Source organism: Mauremys mutica, chromosome 2 (assembly GCF_020497125.1).
Source record: "Mauremys mutica isolate MM-2020 ecotype Southern chromosome 2, ASM2049712v1, whole genome shotgun sequence".
Lineage (NCBI taxonomy): Eukaryota > Metazoa > Chordata > Testudines > Geoemydidae > Mauremys > Mauremys mutica.
Window position 1 is genome coordinate 78,416,560 of NC_059073.1, and position 18,202 is coordinate 78,434,761.

Below are 18,202 nucleotides of genomic sequence, written 5' to 3' on the forward strand. Positions count from 1 at the left end.
ACCATCCTACACTTGCACCACAGCCTGTTTAACATGGAACAGGGTCAAAACCTGAAAGGCACAAAAGAATGCTCAACAAGCAAGGTTGCAATGAATGAAGCAAAAGTTGTGCTTTTGAAAAGGAGGCACTGATGTGGGAGCAGCAAAGCCAGGAAGTCTTGTCAGCAAAAGAATAAAAAGAAAGTGGGGGAGGGGAGTTTTGTGCCCAGAAGAAAAAGTCGAGCATGCTGTTTCTAGCATGGTACTAGTGTGCCTACTGTTTGGCAGCATGAACCCTGAAACTTCTTTTAGAGTGAAAGCTATTATGCGCTGAAGAGAAATTAATCATTTAGCTTAGCATTTACTAGGCTCATCTGAGTTTTGACTAAAAAGACTTGTCAAGAGCTAAACAATGTGGTTAAGCCTGAATGGAAAGGCCAGTCTCATTGCACTGAATCTGTATTTTGAAATGGTTACCAAATCTGAATACATGCTGTTTAACTGTCTCTAGCGTAAACCCACAAATAATTTTTATTTTCAGACGCACAAAAATCTCTTCTTTTCCATTTACTTTCTATATCACCTCTCTTCCCTAGTATTGGAGATGTTCGTTGTTTTTTAGTCAACCAAAGTGATAGAAGTTAGAACAGGTCTAACACAACTAAATATTGTAGTTAATGAACTGCAAAACTCTCATTGACTTCATTAGGATAATGATTTGGCCCCTAGAGTGAATAATCTGCATTCTAAATTCAAGTCTTCAATCTAAAGGCAACATTTCATTTAAGTCAAGAGGAGTTTTGCTGTTGACCTCAGCAGGACAAGAATTTGTCCTTTAATGCTGCTTAGTGTATATCAGAAGTCTGTATTTCAGACTTAGCACCCACTTACCGGTTGCACTGAATAAGCTAAATTAGGATCTTCACTTAGCTTATTCAATGCAACCAGTAAGTAGGTGCTAAGTTTGATTCACTTTTACACCCACATTTATAGAAATTTTAAATAAGCCTTCATCAGACAATTGATAATATCCTATCAATACTATGTTTACCACTACAAAGCTTCTATTCCCCTTCTTCAGTGAACATAGACTCTGTAAATAGTAAACCTATAAGCAAATAAAATGACATTTAGCACATTTTGAAATATACTGCTCCTAGCAAAAAATAAAGCTTTTAACTTTAGTGCTCATGCAACATGCCAACTTGACAGCACTAGAACTCCAACGTTGCATTTATGGTGGTGGTGCAGGGGAAGGAGAGGGGTGTGACAGTCCAGACTTTCCTATGGTGACCCTCTAATAATCGTATTGTGAAAAGATAACTTCTAGAGGTGAGGGATAATGGATATCTATGCCCATTCAGTCCTTTGGAATAATTTGCAGCTTCAGATATGAACCAGTGGTAAGATTGCCAGGTGTCTGTTTTTTGATTGGAACGCCCAGTCCAAAAGGGACCCTGGTGGCTCTGGTCAGCACTGCTGACCGGGCCGTTAAAAGTTATTATATGATATATTATATTATGATAAAATTATGAAAAAATCGCCTTTGCACCTCAACGCTAAACTATAATAGGCTGCTATTCTAATTCTGGGTGTCTCAGTCAGTCTGCCTGAAACTGTGGTGGTTTTGTGTAATTGACAAATGTCCACCAAGAAGTAAGCTGAGATTATCAAAACTAACTTTTTTCTTGTGACTGAATTAAATTTTCATCTGGCTTTAGGCACCCCCCAGCCCTTTTTATTTTTTTGAAATGTCCCCTGAAACCATTGTATACTGCTTATAGTTGGTCACAGGAAGAACAGTTAGGAATAGGTCTGAAGGCAGATTACAGCTGATTCAGTAGTGTGTGCACTACCTTTTTTTGCTGCTGAGCTATTTTAATTTAATATCCCACACAGAAATATGCAGCAGAAAATCAGCTATTGGAGAACAAATGCTGAAAATAATCTCAAAACTTGGTTATGGTTTGGAAAGCACCCATGTAAAAACATCTTTTTGGTCTTTGTTCTCCATTAGATATAACTTCTGTATCAAATTTGCTCCATTTTCTAGTCCAAATTAGATTTTGTCTAAGTGCTCATACTGCAGGCTCAACCCAATATCTAGAAATCAACTTTTTTTTTCTTGTCTCAATAAAACAGCACCAGCAGGAAGGGGTTTGGATTCTGAACTTGCTGTTGCTGGCAGCCTAGATGCACAAGGCATAATGGCTCTTGTTTATAAATATTCTAGAGCTGTCAGCTCTCTGGGGCAGACATTAGTAATAACTTGCGTCAGTCAGTAGATTAAGCAGTTTATTTACACTTAGTTCCATCTTTTTACCAAGGCACTTCTCTAATTGTAACTACATTTATAAGCAGCTGCATTCTTCCCACTCCAAGGACTCATATTTTGGTGGGTTTTAAGCTTTGAATCAGGGAGCTAGTTAGTATGCTAACAGGAATAGTATCCAGGTTCATTAGGTAAATACTGAAGTTTTAAAAGCATTGTCGTCTTTCCCTTTGCCTCCCTGCTACTCTCATCTCAGCCTTTCATGTGCTGTCCAATATATTTTGACAGAGGTTCAAGCCAAATGAGGAACAAATTGGCAATGCCTCCTCCAAAATCCCCCCCCCCCTCCCAGTGGCAGGACATAGATTGCAGGGAGCCTCCCCAGGTTCCCTAATACTAGTGGAGTGGATCTGGTGACCACAAGCCACTGGTGATCTCTCCCCTCTTTAGTACTGCCAGAGACTGAGGAGGCCTCCAGCAAGTCTCTCCTCTTCCGTATCTCTTCTCCATAGGAAAAAAGCCCGGTGCATGAGCCGCCTAAGTGTAGCTTCTTTATCTTTGCTGTTATCCGATTTCAAACCTTGTGTGGTGTGAGCTTCTGGAGTACTTCTCTCGCATTTTCTTTAACATGTCCATCTCCCTGTGTGATGCTATAGTGTGGTGGATTTTACTATCATCCTGTAGATTCCACTATTCATGTGGGTATGTATTTGTAAACTTGCTGTTCAACAGTTTGATGCAGGCTATGGCTAATCAAGAAAGTCAGACATTACAACAGATTCACTTAATGGCTGCCCATTGTTACAACATGTGAAATGATACTTAGGAAACTGAAAACTGCTCATGTAATGTTCTTAATACCCTTCAGCAACACACAAGAAACATGAAATGATGGTGTTAATTATAAATGAGGTTGTTAATATCTAGGAAGGTGGGCTAAACTTAGGGTTGTTGTACACTGAAAAGTTGCAAAAGCATAGTTACGTCTCTCAGGGATGTGAAAAATCCATGCCCCTGAGAGACATAGTTAAGCCAACCTAACTGCCATTGTAGACAGCACTAGGTCAATGGAAGAATTTTTCCATCAACCTAGCTTCTGCTCCACCGAAGCCGCGGGACCAGCGGACCCTCTGCAGGCACGCCTGCGGGAGGTCCACCGGAGCCGCGAGACCAGCGAGCAGCAGAGCGCTCCCCGCGGCATGACGCCGTGCTTGAGGCGGCGAAATGCCCCTGCCGCATCACAGATTCTAATTTCAATTTTATGTTTACTTAAACATGCCTTTTTTTCCCAGTTAATTTTTATTCTGTTCCCAAAATTGCTATAAGTGTGCATGTGTTTTTCTGTGTACATGTTGGGGGGATGGGTGTTCCTTTCTTTAAAAATGAATGTGATGAACACAAATATATAACAATGCGAACTAGTAAAATATTGCAGAGGTGTTGAGGATTTAATAATGTTTGTACAGTCCATACAAAATGTGCCCCATAAATGCACATGGAATGCCTTCCTTTACTGTGTCTACTATATTTTCACTCTCTCCTTCTAAAGACAGATTCCAAGAAGTCTCCTGTTTCAAAATGACTGTAACTCCTAGTGCCCTCTAATCTTTCTGCAAAAAACTGTAAGCCAATGAATAAATGACTGAAAAAAATAAACTCTAAATTTCGGTAAACTGAAAGAAGGGAAGCAAACAAGAGAGCAGACATGTAGTTTCCCATTTATTGTTACTACCGCTGCATGTTACTACCGCTGCATGTTCCTTTGCAGGCTGATTGTCTAGATTGTAAACTTTTGGGGTCAGGTATCAAACTTTATACTTATTCATAAAGTACCTAGTATGCTGCATCAGGACTTATGATTGTTGGGGGGTTTCCCCTAAAAAATGATGCTTTGGGTATATGTAATTGCAAAAATTATCACCCTAATACGTCATAAAATGAAATACAATACTTGAGCATAATTGTACATAATTCTACAAAAGGAAGATAACCCATACTGACATGCAGGTAATTTAAGATTATATCCAGGTTATTTTAATACTGTATTTTTTCTGGCTTCCAATTTCCCCCTCAACTCTCTGCCATGTCTGTGGAGTAAGATAGCTCCACTCTATGAACTAGCTGACAGAGTGAAGATTGATCAAATAAGTTGAGACTTCCCTGAGTGAGACAAATCTACCTCCATATCAAACAATGGGGTTACTCTCCTGTCCTTGTGTGCACATGCAACACTAATGGGAGTTATGTGCACATGTCAACAGAAGCATGTACAATATCCCCATCCATAAGAGAAGCAGAAGTGCTGAGGTAGCCTTTCAAACTGAAATATTACATTCCATTGCACTCCTAATAATCTGTCCCTCCTTCTCTACCTCCTCCTCTCTTTCCCAAGCCACTTCAGTTTGAAATTCATTATTTTGGTCATTCACATCTTTCTTACTCCTTTGACTCTGTCTTTTTAAAATCTCTGCTCAATTCTAGCTAAAGTCATTCTGCTCAAAAGCAAAAGTGTTCCCAGAGTCCACTGGCACTAGAGTTCTTATGGGGAATGTTGGCAAAATCAACAGTCTTTCCCAAAATGGTGGAATTTTATCAAATAGATAGAGTCTAAACATTGTAGGCCATGACTGTGGTTCTGGAAAATGCTGAGTACGTTGTCAACGCTGCTCATAGTGTGAAATATAAACGTCTGCTTCTCACTCTTTCTATCCCAATGTATTGTCTATTAATTCCTGAACAGCACTGGGTCCTGCAGATGGAATAACTCGCTTGGAGATTTTACTAAATAATCAAAACTTCTGAAAGGCCATACAACTTTTTCTTTAGAGAAGGGTTTGACAAGTAACACATCTGAACAGATGTTTCTGCAACCTCCACCCTTTCTGTATGGTGGCACAAAAACACTTTACACAGAATGGTTTGTTACAGAATTTCTGTACTGATTTAACAAATTGATTTCACATCTCCTTTTGTGTTTGTGTTAACTCTTACATTGTCTCTGGGAATATGTTTTTAATCAATTTTTGTATTCGAACAGGGATTTTTAAAAGTAAAGTACAGTAAAACAGTAATTATAGTAAGTAGAAAGAATTATTACAGTAAAAAGCAAAGTCAGTAGTCTCATTGCATCTTGTTCTTCTGTTCTGGGTTTTGTTAGGAACTGTTTAAGAGGGACTGGACTGGACTTTTTTCTACAGGAAAGTGGAACTTTTAGAGGAAAATGCTGATCTTTTGTGTCAATTATTGCTTTAATCTTTGTAGCTGGAGGTCTACAGATTATCCAAATACTAGCAGATTTGGCACTTTCCAAGGGAAGAGCTGCTGCTCTAGGCTTTATTTTTCCCCCTGTTTCATGTTTCCATGCTCATCTTTTTTATCTCTGTTGCATTTGCCATTTTCATTGCAAGCGCCTTTGCATGAAAATAATCTCATTTCTCCACCTATTTAGGTGGTATTTTAAAAGTGCAATACTGCCTTAATACACTGTCTTTCTTTCCCTGCATCAGAGACAATGCTCTGGTTGAAACTTGTATTGGTTTCATTGCACTGGTTAACAAGAAAAACCCTTTATTAGATTTTTACGATTTGATTGTGCTAATATAAAATGTGCCATGATATAAGAGTTGCATGTACACTTTTATACATGTATATTTTTGATTCCTGCCAAAATTTCATTATCAAATACCTAAATAAAATGAAGATAAGTCATGTCGTGATTGTGGTTCAAGCTTCTGTTAATTTTGTAAAGTTTTTCTGGTTAAATTTACCTTCTCTCAAAAGTAGTAGTGTTTTGCTACACTCTGCAGGCTGTATTGTTTGATTGTTAGTTTTAAAACAAAAACAAACAAAGTCTTGTCTTTAGTTAGGAGATAAATAACTTACAGATACATTTGTTCCAAAATGCCCAGAGTATATATTCATTTTCTGTCTGTCTGTCTGTGTTTAGAAGAACATCATTAAGGTTGCAAAGTCAAACACTCCCAAGAAATTCCAGAATTCATGTTGCCTGTACAACTGTAATTCTGCCCCCTTGTGCATATGTGTTTGATAGTCTTTAGTTACATGAACATACACTACTTGCCCCACAGGCCCCTGCCTTATTCAATGCACAGTATACAATGCTCGCTTAATGAGCAGCTATTCAATATTTTGTTTTCTCCTTGTTCAGCGTGCGACCTCAGGCTTTACTGCATGCAGTTCAAACTCTGCTCTGAAGACAGAATTATTAATTTCCTCATGGGCTTTTCTATGGCTCTCATCACTATATTATCCAAGTGCTTCATAAACATCAATTTATCTTCACACACCCCCTGTGAGATGAGTGGGTATTATTGTTCCCATTTTACAACAGGAAGCTGAGGAACAGAGAGATTAAGATCAAAAGCAGCTGTTTATTTAGCGGAAGCTAACCCCGCCCAGGGAGCCCCCTCCCCCCTCTGTGGCAGCTAACCTCGCCTGGGGAGACCCCTGCCACGGCAGCTAACCCCACCTGGGGATCCCGCCCCAGCTCACCTTGGCTCCGCCTCCTCTGCTGAGCATGCCAGCACTGCTCTAATTCTCCTCCCCTCCCAGGCTTGTGGCGCCGATTGGAGGAGACTTAGAGCGGGGGCTGTGTGCTCAGCGGAGGAGGCAGAGTGGAGGTGATCTGGGGCGGGGAGCGGTTCCCCTGCCCCCCCCCCCCCTTACTGCAGGCTGGCCACCTAGTTTGCCTAAATGGTTGCACCGGCCCTGCCCATTTGGGACAGGTAAGACCTGATGATTTTTTTTTCCAGAGTATGTAGCATTATACAGCACTTGGTATGTTCAAAGCACAGCTCTCGCTGACTTGATTTGCAGCCATGAGTGCTCAGCATTACTGCAAATCAGACTCTCAGTCTCAAGTGGGGCACATAGAAAAGGAGAAACCAAACTTTGCACAGGTTACTTGCATGTTCAAGTGACTTGCTCAGCATCACATAGGAACTTTGTGCCAGAGGCAGGGATAGAATCCAGTTCTCTAGAGCAGCATTCAAGTGCGTTAATTCTGAAAAGTTGGTCCAATAAGAGATATTACCTCACTCACTTTTTCTCTCTAACTCTGAGACCTCATTCACTATACACCTTCCAACTTCTGCAACAAATGAACCAGGGGTCCTACAGAAAAGTCTCCCTCACTACAAAACACTGATTGATCCCCAGAACTTGTTCATTCTGTACACTAAAATGGCAAGGGTCCTGTGTGAAAAAATGTAGCAATGGAAGGGAGCTCAAGAAGTCATCTAGTCCAGTCCCCTGCATGGAGGCAGGACAAGTATACCTAGTAGGGCTGTTGGTTAATTCACAGAATTAACTCAAAAAATTAATCACAATTAAAAAATTAATCACTGTTTTAATTGCACTGTTTCAATACCAGTTGAAATTTATTAAATATTTTTGAATGTTTTTCTACATTTTCAAATATATTGCTTTCAATTACAACGCAGAATACAAAGGGTACAGTGCTCACTTTATTATTTTTTATTACAAAATAAATAGTATTTTTCAGTTCACCTCATACAAGTACCATAGTGAAATCTCTTTATTGCGAAAGCACAACTTACAAATGTCGATTTCTTTTTTGTTACATAACTGCACTCAAAAACAAAACAATGTAAAATTTTAGAGCCTATGGGTAGGTCTATACTACCCGCCAATCTGGCGGGTAGTAATCGATCTATTGAGGATCGATTGATCGTGTCTCGTCTAGATGCGATAAATCGATCCGCGAAGTGACGCCCGTACTCCCCCTCGCTAGGAGGAGTAAGCAGCGTCAACGGGGGAGCCGCGGCAGTCGACTCGCCGCCGTGAGGACAGCCAGGTAAGTTGAACTAAGATACTTTGACTTCATAACTGAAGTTGCGTATCTTAGATCGATTTCCCCCCCAGTGTAGACCAGCCCTACAAGTCCACTTAGTCCTACTTCTTGTTCAGCCAATTGCTAAGAGAAACAAGTTTGTTTACATTTATAGATAATAATGCTGCCTGCTTCTTATTTGCAGTGTCACCTGAAAGTGAGAACAGGCGTTCACATGGCACTTTTGTAGCCAGCATTGCAAGGTATTTATATGCCAGATATGCTAAACATTCGTATGCCCCTTCCTTCTTCAGCCACCTTCCTCAGGACATGCTTCCATGCTGACGATGCTCGTTAATTAAATCTGTGACTGAACTCCTTGGGGAGAGAATTGCTCTGTTTTACCCGTATTCTGCCATATATTTCATGTTATAGTAGTTTCAGATAATGACCCAGCACATGTTGTTCATTTTAAGAACACTTTCACTGCAAATCTGACAAAACGCAAAGAAGATACCAATGTGAGATTTCTAAGGCTAGATACAGCACTCGACCCAAGGTTTAGGAATCTGAAGTGCCTTCCAAAATCTGAGAGGGATGAGGTGTGGAGCAAGCTCTCAAAAGTCTTAAAAGAGCAACACTCTGATGTGGAAACAACAGAACCTGAACTACCAAAAAAGAAAATCAACCTTCTGCTGGTGGCATCTGACTCAGATGATGAAAAGAACATGCATTGGTCTGCACTGCTTTGGATCGTTCTCGAGAGGAACTCATCATCAGCATGGACACATGTCCTCTGGAATGGTGGTTTAAGAATGAAGGAACATAGGACTCTTTAGCGCATCTGGCATGTAAATATCTTGTAGCATGTAAATAGCTACAACAATGCCTTACAAATGCCTGTTCTCACTTTCAGGTGATATTGTAAACAAGAAGTGGGCAGCATTATCTCCTGCAAATGTAAATAAGCTTGTTTGTCTGAGCGATTGGCTGACTGAGAAGTAGGACTGAGTGGACTGTAGGCTCTAAAGTTTTACATTGTTTGTTTTTTAATGCGGGGGGGGGTTGTACATAAGTCTACATTTGTAAGTTGCACTTTTATGAAAAAGAGATTGCATTACAGTACTTGTATTAGGTGAATTGAAAAATACTCTTTCTTTTGATTTTTACAGTGTAAATATTTGTAATCAAACATACTATAAAGTGGGCACTGTACGCTTTGTATTCTGTGTTGTAATTGAAATCATTATATTTGAAAAAGTAGAAAACATCAAAAATTATTTAAATAAATTGTATTCTATTAACAGTGCGATTAATTGAGATTAACTTTTTTTAATCCCTTGACAGCCCTAATACCTATTATGCAAAAAGAGCGTATGATCATGTAATTAAAGACTGCATTGTAGTGCATATGTGTAAGGGGCTGAATTAAGGTTGCTCAGGCAAGGGAAGCATTGAGAGCACAGGAGTGACAGTCGCTCAACTTTTCGTTTCAGTGCCTGGATCCAGACCTGGCCTGGCCCACAGCAGCCTAAAGCTGCAGTTGTAGGTAAAATCTTGCTCAGTCCTTTGCAGCCCTGGGCTGGAGCATGCTCAGTGAGGAGAGTCTCTGTTAAGCTCTAGCAAGTCTTTACTGATCATGTAGGAACTGTGACTCTTCAAAGGCTTATAACTTGGCCCTGCTCCAAAATAATGGGTGAGGGAGGGCTAGTTTTTCTCAAATAAAAGGTTGCCAGAATTTTGTAGCATGGGCAAAACAACTTATTTGTCCCTTGCCTCATTCTTGGAAACAGCTGGACTGTTTTGGCTGAAATTTTCCCAACAACCATCATGGAAAATTTCAGCCCAAATGGTTAAAGTTTGGCAAAGCTTTATAAGCAACTGAAAACAGGGTATTATTGTGGTGGGAAATGTCAGAGAACTTTAAGAGGCAATGCTACTAACCCTGCCTATCATACCTTAAAACTACCAGGGAATCTGTACAAGAAGGGCAAACTCCTACCTTATGAGTCCACCCAAAGTCCACCCCTTAAACACTGCTGTTCTACCCTGATTAGAAGATTAGCCTCCATTTGTCAGCAGGGGCTTGTAGTCAGATGGGACACTTGGAGTGGATCCTCCTGGTCATAAAAGAGACGGGGGCTGCTGTCAGGGCTCCTGGACTGTGAGATTTGCTTCCCCCACCCCAGTTGGTTCAAAGCAGTCAAAATTTGGGGAGCTTCTGGCATGCCCCAAAAGACGTCTGTCTAATAAGGTTTTTGGACAGGGCAGAAGGTATGTTCCCTAGATGAAGGGGCAGGAGACAGGTTTTTAGGTGGTTGGCCAGCTGAGTTCCTGTTTAATTGATGATAATTTTGATACTTCGGCGATCAAATTGTATTTGTTAATGGTGTGTTAGGGTGCCTGTAGCCTGGGATAGGTACCTTTTTAGCTATTTAAAATCTAAACAAATTAAACCACCAGTTTTTCTGTCTGGAGTCATTGCTTGAGACACATTTCACTGTACTGTGTTGTTGATGGGGAATATCCTGTAGGATACTAATATCAATGTTTTTCAAAACTGGGGGGAATCACTCCACTGATTAATTTAATCTCACTAATATACTGAGCGTGTATGTAGTGTCTGTCCCAGCTTTAGCTACTGCTCTTTAGAGCAAAAGTTTACTTTCAAATTGTGCGTTCATATTGCATAAAAAGAAATGCGGTAAATGAGGTGACTATTCAGGATCGTATAAACATTCCTTCTAAAATCCTGAATGTGACCACAGTATTAGGGTCTGGGCAGAGATTTGTCTTCTGAGACATTGAGAAAAGTAATAAAATTAAAATGTCTGTCATGTGGTGTGGGGTAAAGTTAGCAGGGAACACTTATTTCCAACATTTCATAATTTATTTACTTTAGAAGGGGAATATGTTATCTTCCACAGAGTTTTAAATAGGGGTGTGTGTGTGTGTTTAAAGGTACACGTTTTAATAATGGATTAAATGGAGCTAGCTCTAACAAGTAATTTGAAACATTGTTTCTGATTGTAAACGGTCATGTGGAAAGCATTCAACCAGTACACTACTGTTACCAAAATATGGTGTAAAGAAATTGATTTAAATTTAACCCTTTTACTGCAGTCTAATGACACTTAAAAATTTCAGCACTATTTTTGGTTTCTTTGTGGCCCAAGGTTTTTTTGTGTTTTCTATAAATCAAGGTATTCTAAGAGGTTTCTACACAGAAGCTGTAAGGTATAAGTGTACACATGTAGAAGCACTAGTAGTTACTTGCCAGTTGTAGAGAGCATCTGATAAGATACCTTTTTAATTTGACTTCCCCTCCCACACACTCTTGTAATTCTGGGTTAGTGAAACTTGGTCGCTTTTCATTTGAAAGCTTATGAAGACTCTTTTGCAATCTCTTCTGTTGTTGCTTAACTATTAATAATCAGACGAAACTGACCGAGCATCATAGTGAAGGAGTGAGCAAGCAGTTGCCACAGTGACAGCTGTCCAATGTAAATATCTTACCGCTCTTCTGTTTATCATCTGTTTTCAGGGCAGTTTAAGCTGCTGGAACAAGACCGAGATATTAAGGAGCCAGTGCAGTATTTTAACAGTGTGGAGGAGGTGGCTAAAGCATTTCCTGAACGAGTTTACGTCATGGAGGAAATAACATTCAACGTTAAGGTAGCCCCTGAATAAATATTTGTCCCCATCTAAATGATTAACTGGTACAATCTTTATATACATGGCAAACGAGCAACTGCGTTATGTGGGAAAAGTGACTTTAAGACAGATGAGTCCTTAGTCGTATATTCGAAGGCAGTGATCTTCAGTATAATTTTTTGTAGTATTAAAACGGTGTGTTCTTCAAGGGCCCTTTTGATCCTACAGCCCAGCAGCGGAGCACCCCCAATAATCCATCCATCTAACTCAAGTGCTGTTGCCAGATTCTAGACAAAGTGTCTTTTGTTTCACCCCCCGAAAGCAGTCTGGATTTTACTCCCTGCTAAGCACCAGCTGCTCCACTCGGTGTCCAGAAAGCCTCATTTCCAGACAGTGTGTAGGGTACTGTGATGGAGTTACTTATCTCTAATCAGATGGCAGACTACTGCAGTTAAATAGCATTGTATATAAAGCAAAACAACAAAAAGACCCACTTGCTTTTCTTGTGTACATCTTGAGTCTGTGAGAGGATCAGAGATTCACATGGGAGTGGGAAAGGGTTTCCTGTGGCCACATACGAGCGCTCAGACTGAAACTGCATTAAATAGAACAATGTCTGAATCCATCCACACACATTCTCACCTGTAGTTTCAGTAAGATACAGTGCAAGCCAGTTCAGTGCCCAACACAGGTCACAGCAGACTCAAGGCTGATGTAATGTGTGCCAGTTGGAACACCAACGAGGGTTGTTACATAACTCCTTGGAGCTGGAGCACGTAGGAGCTAACCATACCTCCTACACTGGTGTGGGAGCGAGCTGGTTATGCTGGCTTTACACCGCCAGTGAGTCCTCTGCCCAAGAGGAATCCCTAGCTGGCTCCTTCATCTCTCTTGCGCTGCTGCAGCAGAGGGCCAGGGTTTTGCCCGTAGTTCCTACACACGTGAAGCATGATGTTTGAAAGGGTGCTATATAAATGTGAAATACGATTTAACTCATGCATTCATTTTGTCATTACATCTTTCAAAACAGCATATTGTTTTCATATAGACCCTCTTGATTAACCTGGATGTGTATAACTGGGCCCCTGATGACTTAACACCGTGATGTGAGATTACAGAGCAGTTTTGCATTCCAAGGACAAAGCTAAACATACATAAGACTAAATACATTCTTATAGTGGGACTCATAGCTCTGTGCAACACTGACAAATGTATTGGCATTATTTAACTGATCAATGGAAAAATTAAAATGCAGTCAGTGAAATGGACAGCTATGATTTTATAGGGTGAGGAGTATACAACTACAAGCTTGTTAAATGTAAAATGTTCCCACATAAGCTGGATAGGAATTTTTAAAAAAATACTTTGCCAATTCAGTATACCTAAAGTTAAATGCAGCATGCTGTTTTGGTATCAATACTATATTCAGAAAATTGCTAAATACAGTAATATTCTTCAGTTTAAAAAAAATTCTATGTTTAATAGTGGGTTAAACAGGTGCCTTAGCCTTTTTTCCCCCTGAAACTGTTTCAAATCAGTGATATCTGTCCAGACCAGGGGTGGCCAACCTGAGCCTGAGAAGGAGCCAGAATTTACCAATGTACATTGCCAAAGAGCCACAGTAACATGTCAGCAGCCCCTCACTAGCTCCCCCACCACTCTGCTCCCAGTGCCTCCCACCCACCGGCAGCCCTGCCAGTCAGTGCCTCTCCCTCCCCGCATCTCTTGATCAGCTGTTTCCTGGTGTGCAGGAGGCTCTGGGGGGGAGTAGTGAGGGCACAGCAGGCTCAGGGGAGGGCGCGGGAAGGGGTGGAGTGGGGGCAGGGCCTATGGCAGAGCCAGGGGTTGAGCAGTGAGCACACCCCGGCACATTGGAAAGTTGGTGCCTGTAGCTCCAGCCCTGGAGTCGCTGCCTATACAAGGAGCTGCATATTAACTTCTCAAGAGCCGCATGTGGCTCCAGAGCCACAGGTTGGCCACCCCTGGTCCAGACCAAGCCTGTTTACGTCCAAAAATAAAAACAAAAGTGAAGTAATGTACCAGGATTGGCTAACAATTTAAGTGCTAACTTTTTATAAGACTGTAACAAAATAAATATTGTACAATATAAATGCCATATGTGTAAGAGCCTATGAAATTGACGTAAGCACTGGAGACGACTAAAGTTTATCATGTCTAAATACAGTAAATCATTCCAGTTTTATATGTTGTAAAATAATACAGCAGTATTCAGTATTCAAATACAAGAAGGAAAGAAAAAGGCTAATGTAACATAGTTGTTGCGTCTGAGTGTATGCAGCATTGACATAGATGCTCACGAGAAGTTCTTGGGATCTACACTAAGGGTTCTTCAACTTGGGAGTTGTGATTTCTTCTCCCTCCACCACCCTTCCCATAGGCAGGGTTCTGGCTAGATCCCAGCTGGATGGGAGGGGGTTGCTGGCATGGGAGAAGGTTGAGAATCACTGATCTATCCAATAGAGACCTCTGCCTAGGAAATCTTGTAACCAAAGGTGTGGTGTCAGTATTTTGATAACAGAAAACACTTACATCAAGAATTAGAAGGTGAGCCCATTTGTTGTTTGTTTGTTTGTTTGTTTTTAATATTTCATTATATTAAAAAGAAACCCAAATGCTGTACTAGGCTTGATAGGCAAGCCAGGAGAATCTCCTGCCACTGTGAAATTGTAAAATATCTGCCCAGTTACTATAGTTCCATGCTCATACATCATATTAGTATTGTTGCATGCGCAGCAACAGCAATTTTACTCCAGTCCTATTCTATCAATTAACATCATAGTGCAATAAAATATAGGCAGTATTATAAAAATCAATTTTCTTTTACTCTTAAACTTTTTCTCTCACAGGGCAGTGTAGAGTTCGCTTCCTGTCTGAATCCCTCTCTGTCCACTCCTTTGTTGTGTTTCATACCTGTCTGCTTTTCCTGCCACAGTTCTCCAAACTTTCACTCCTAGCTTTCCCTCACTCTTATTATGTTTCCAAGTGCAAAAAATAGAGGTCTGACGGTTAGGATTTCTCACTAACAGGTAACTTTCAAAGGAAAACTCCTGTCTTCCCTGATGCACCAGGGTAACAGCTATATTGCTCCCCATCCCTGCACATTGAACCGGCCATAAATATGCACCTGCTGCACCTTTTATGGCTGGTCCAGTGTGATCCTTGCCTCTCCATCTCTAAACGCCTGTGGTGGGGCAGGATTTACAGTCAGCACTGTAAAGAGGAGAAAACCTGGCTTCTGATGTAGCTATGGATGTTGTGAATTTGAATCTTGCTGTTTGTGGGGTACGAGGTTATTCTACTTCACTTTGTGGGGAAGATGACTCCTTTTTCCTTAACTGACATCTAGGTGCAGGGGGCATCTTTTCACCTCTTCCCCTTATATCTGTGGCAGGAAGACATGGCGCAAAATCTGCTGGGTCATCTGTGAGATAGAAGAGGCAGTGCACGTGGCTGGGGTACAGTACTGTGTAACAGCAGGCAGAAATGGGAATTGAAGATTTATTATGGAATTAACAATTTTATGAGTCCTTCTGTGTCAACATTAAGTTTCCCTGATGGGTAAAGAGCCCGTAGGTGTAGGTGGGTGTGTGTGTGTGTGTGTGTGTGAGAGAGAGAGAGAAAATTTAGAATATTCTGGATATAGACTTCCTTAGATTCATATTTAGTCTACACTGAAATGAGAATTGGAAAATTTTAAGAGATTAAGATTTTCTGGATTACATATGTAGTTTCTACAAGTACCTGTCCTTTGTTGAAATGCTATTTGGTAACCTCTTCAGTGTAATACTTGGTAAATCACCACAGAGATCTTTGTTTATATAGCACCATTACATTAGTGAAGATGGCTTTTCTTGATTCTCCACAGGTGGAGGGAAAGCACTAGAGAAAAGCAGAGCTGCATCAGGGAATAGCTCTTTCTATGCTAATAGCAATAGGTTATCAAGGATAGGTAGTTGGATGTTGCAGGGAGAGAGTCCATATAAGTAACTAGGTAGCTGGTCAGATTGATTAGAACAAAAGAATAACCCCCCCCCGCCCCTCACATCGTATTGGATGCGTAACTTGGTAAAGCTTCCATAAAGAAAGGCAGTGTTGTCCCGGTGGATAGAGTATAGGCCTGGGAGCCGAGAATTCCTGAATTCCAAAGACTTCCACTGACTCTTTGTCCAGGATCACTTTTTTCCAAAATGTGTTAACAGAAGGGTTGCTGCTTACCTGCCTCGAAGAGATAGTCCGAGAATTAATGTTTGTAGAGCATTTAGAAGATGCACATGTGCTATAGTTCCTAAGTAATTATTGCTTTCTTACTGAACAAATCATTTGGCTGGTGGGAACCTTTAGTCTCTGAAAAGTTATGTGTTTAAGTAAGCCTCTTGTCACAGTGGTTTACCGTGCTAGTCCCTACAGCTGTGGTGCACAAACTTTTCCAGTCGCACCCCCCCCACACACACACCATTAACGGAATCTGTTTGCCCCCTCCTCCCCTTACTGCACAGCCAAGGCTTCCTCAGAAGAGGAGCTTGGGCTGAAGGCGAACTGGGGATTGGGGAGGAGCTGGGACTAGAGGCGGAACTGATCTGGGGGTGGAGAGAGGATGAGAGCTGGGGCTGGGGCTGGAGGGAAGCTGGGGCTGGGGGCGGAGTGGGACTGATGGTGGATCTGGCCTGGAGGTGGAGCTGGGCCTGGGGGCTGAACAGGGGTGGGGGCAGAGTGGGGCTGGAAGCGTGGCACTCCCTCCCCAACCCCCGTGCCGCACGCTGCCCTGAATGTTCCTCCGTGCCCTCTAGGGGAACACGCCCCACAGTTTGGGGACCACTTCCCTACAGAGTGCATTTTTTCTCAGAAATAAAAACAAGAGCTTTTATTTGCTTGAGAAATGATCAGCTTTCTAAGCCTTAAAAATGTTATGCAACTGAATGAATAAATTGCTGATTTACTGGCATAGTTGCAGTGCAGCTTGTCATTCCTAATAAGCTTGTCTTTTGTTTCCAAAAAAAAAAAAATCTCTTTAGAGGCCTGTAACCAATGTGGTATTTTAAAATGCCATAGTAGTGATTGCTAAAATCAGTCCATCTTCAGTTTTAAATTTAAATTGTAGCCCAGGTCCTCTCATTGTTACCTGGCCTAATACAGTACTAAGATTGTGCTTTATATTGAACCTTTCAGTTTATAGACAGTACTGAGATACCACCTTAACTCCTGGAACCAGGGAAAGCCTGCTTCAGGTGCTGGAAATAAACACATGCATACTATTGACATGAATGGCCCTGCTCATCAAATTTAGAAGCCTTTCAGTCTCTGATCATGTAGGCAACTGCTTACTCTTCCAGTTTATCCATCCCTCTTAAGAACGGTGTGTTTTTATGTAGCCTAACAATCCTTAGACAAATAAAAACAGAACTGTTTATTTTTTAACCTTTTTTGCTATCTGCGAATTACTAACTTGGGTTTGTAAAGTAGTTTAAATACTCAAAAGTACTGCTGCAGAGGTGACTATAAAGCTTTGTAGTTAAAGGATTTTTAGTTAGCACTGATGCTAAGCCACCTTTACTGTAGAAGCAGCAAAGAGTCCTGTGGCACTTTATAGACTAAACAGATGTATTGGAGCATGAGCTTTCGTGGGTGAATACCCACTTCATCGGATGCATGCACCCACGAAAGCTCATGCTCCAATACGTCTGTTAGTCTATAAGGTGCCACAGGACTCTTTGCTGCTTTTACAGATCCAGACTAACACAGCTACCCCTCTGATACTTTACTGTAGAATAACTGCTGCACTCCCTCATAATAAGATGCAGCAGCTGTAACAAGCTATAATAAAGCAACTAAATAAAAAGTTTTTCATATAAGCCTTTATACACTTTTTCATCAAATGATAACAGATTAGAACTATTAGGACTTGAAAACCTATTGCATCAGCTATTGGCAGAATCTATTCTTTTGCACTAACTTGTGAGAGGCAATATGTTAAACTTCCCAGCACAAAATTTTTGTTAGGTAATCATTTTTTATCTACCTGACGTCTGTCTTCTGCAGCAAATGTCACTTTAGTCAATCTAAATTGCCACTGAATTGCAGGAGACAGAGTTTAAAAGATTACAGTGACGTAATTCATCACTGTTTTGTAGTGCATTTGATAAAATGTTTTGTAGGAAGCCAGTGAGTGAGGTCAAAATGCTGGCATCAATGCTGAACTGCTGACATGGATTGATAACTGGCAGAGAGAGAACAGAGAGCAACTAATATATGGAAGAAGATCCTTCTGGTGGAAGATAAGTCCCAAACCTACTTGTTAGTATAGGGAGTTGTTCATTTTAAATGTCTGCTAGTGGTTTAGAAATGGCTTTGAAACGTCTAAATACTCTAATTTTAAGTGAAGGGGAAAAAACTTTCAGAAAAATGTAAAACTTGCAGTGCTGTCACACTGCTGGGAGGTGAATTGTTTAAACAAAACTTGCTCACTG

At 40.9% G+C, this 18,202-nt stretch overlaps 1 protein-coding gene across 2 annotated transcripts in view; it reads left to right on the forward strand.

Moving 5' to 3' along the window:
• The window catches only part of GAREM1 (GRB2 associated regulator of MAPK1 subtype 1), a 136,308-nt gene that overhangs the window by 88,249 nt on the left and 29,857 nt on the right, over nt 1–18,202 (forward strand). For both annotated transcript variants that reach the window (XM_045007180.1, XM_045007179.1), the window contains exon 3: nt 11,608–11,738. In XM_045007180.1, coding sequence (XP_044863115.1) covers nt 11,608–11,738 — 131 coding nt within the window. The remainder of the gene's footprint in view (nt 1–11,607; nt 11,739–18,202) is intronic.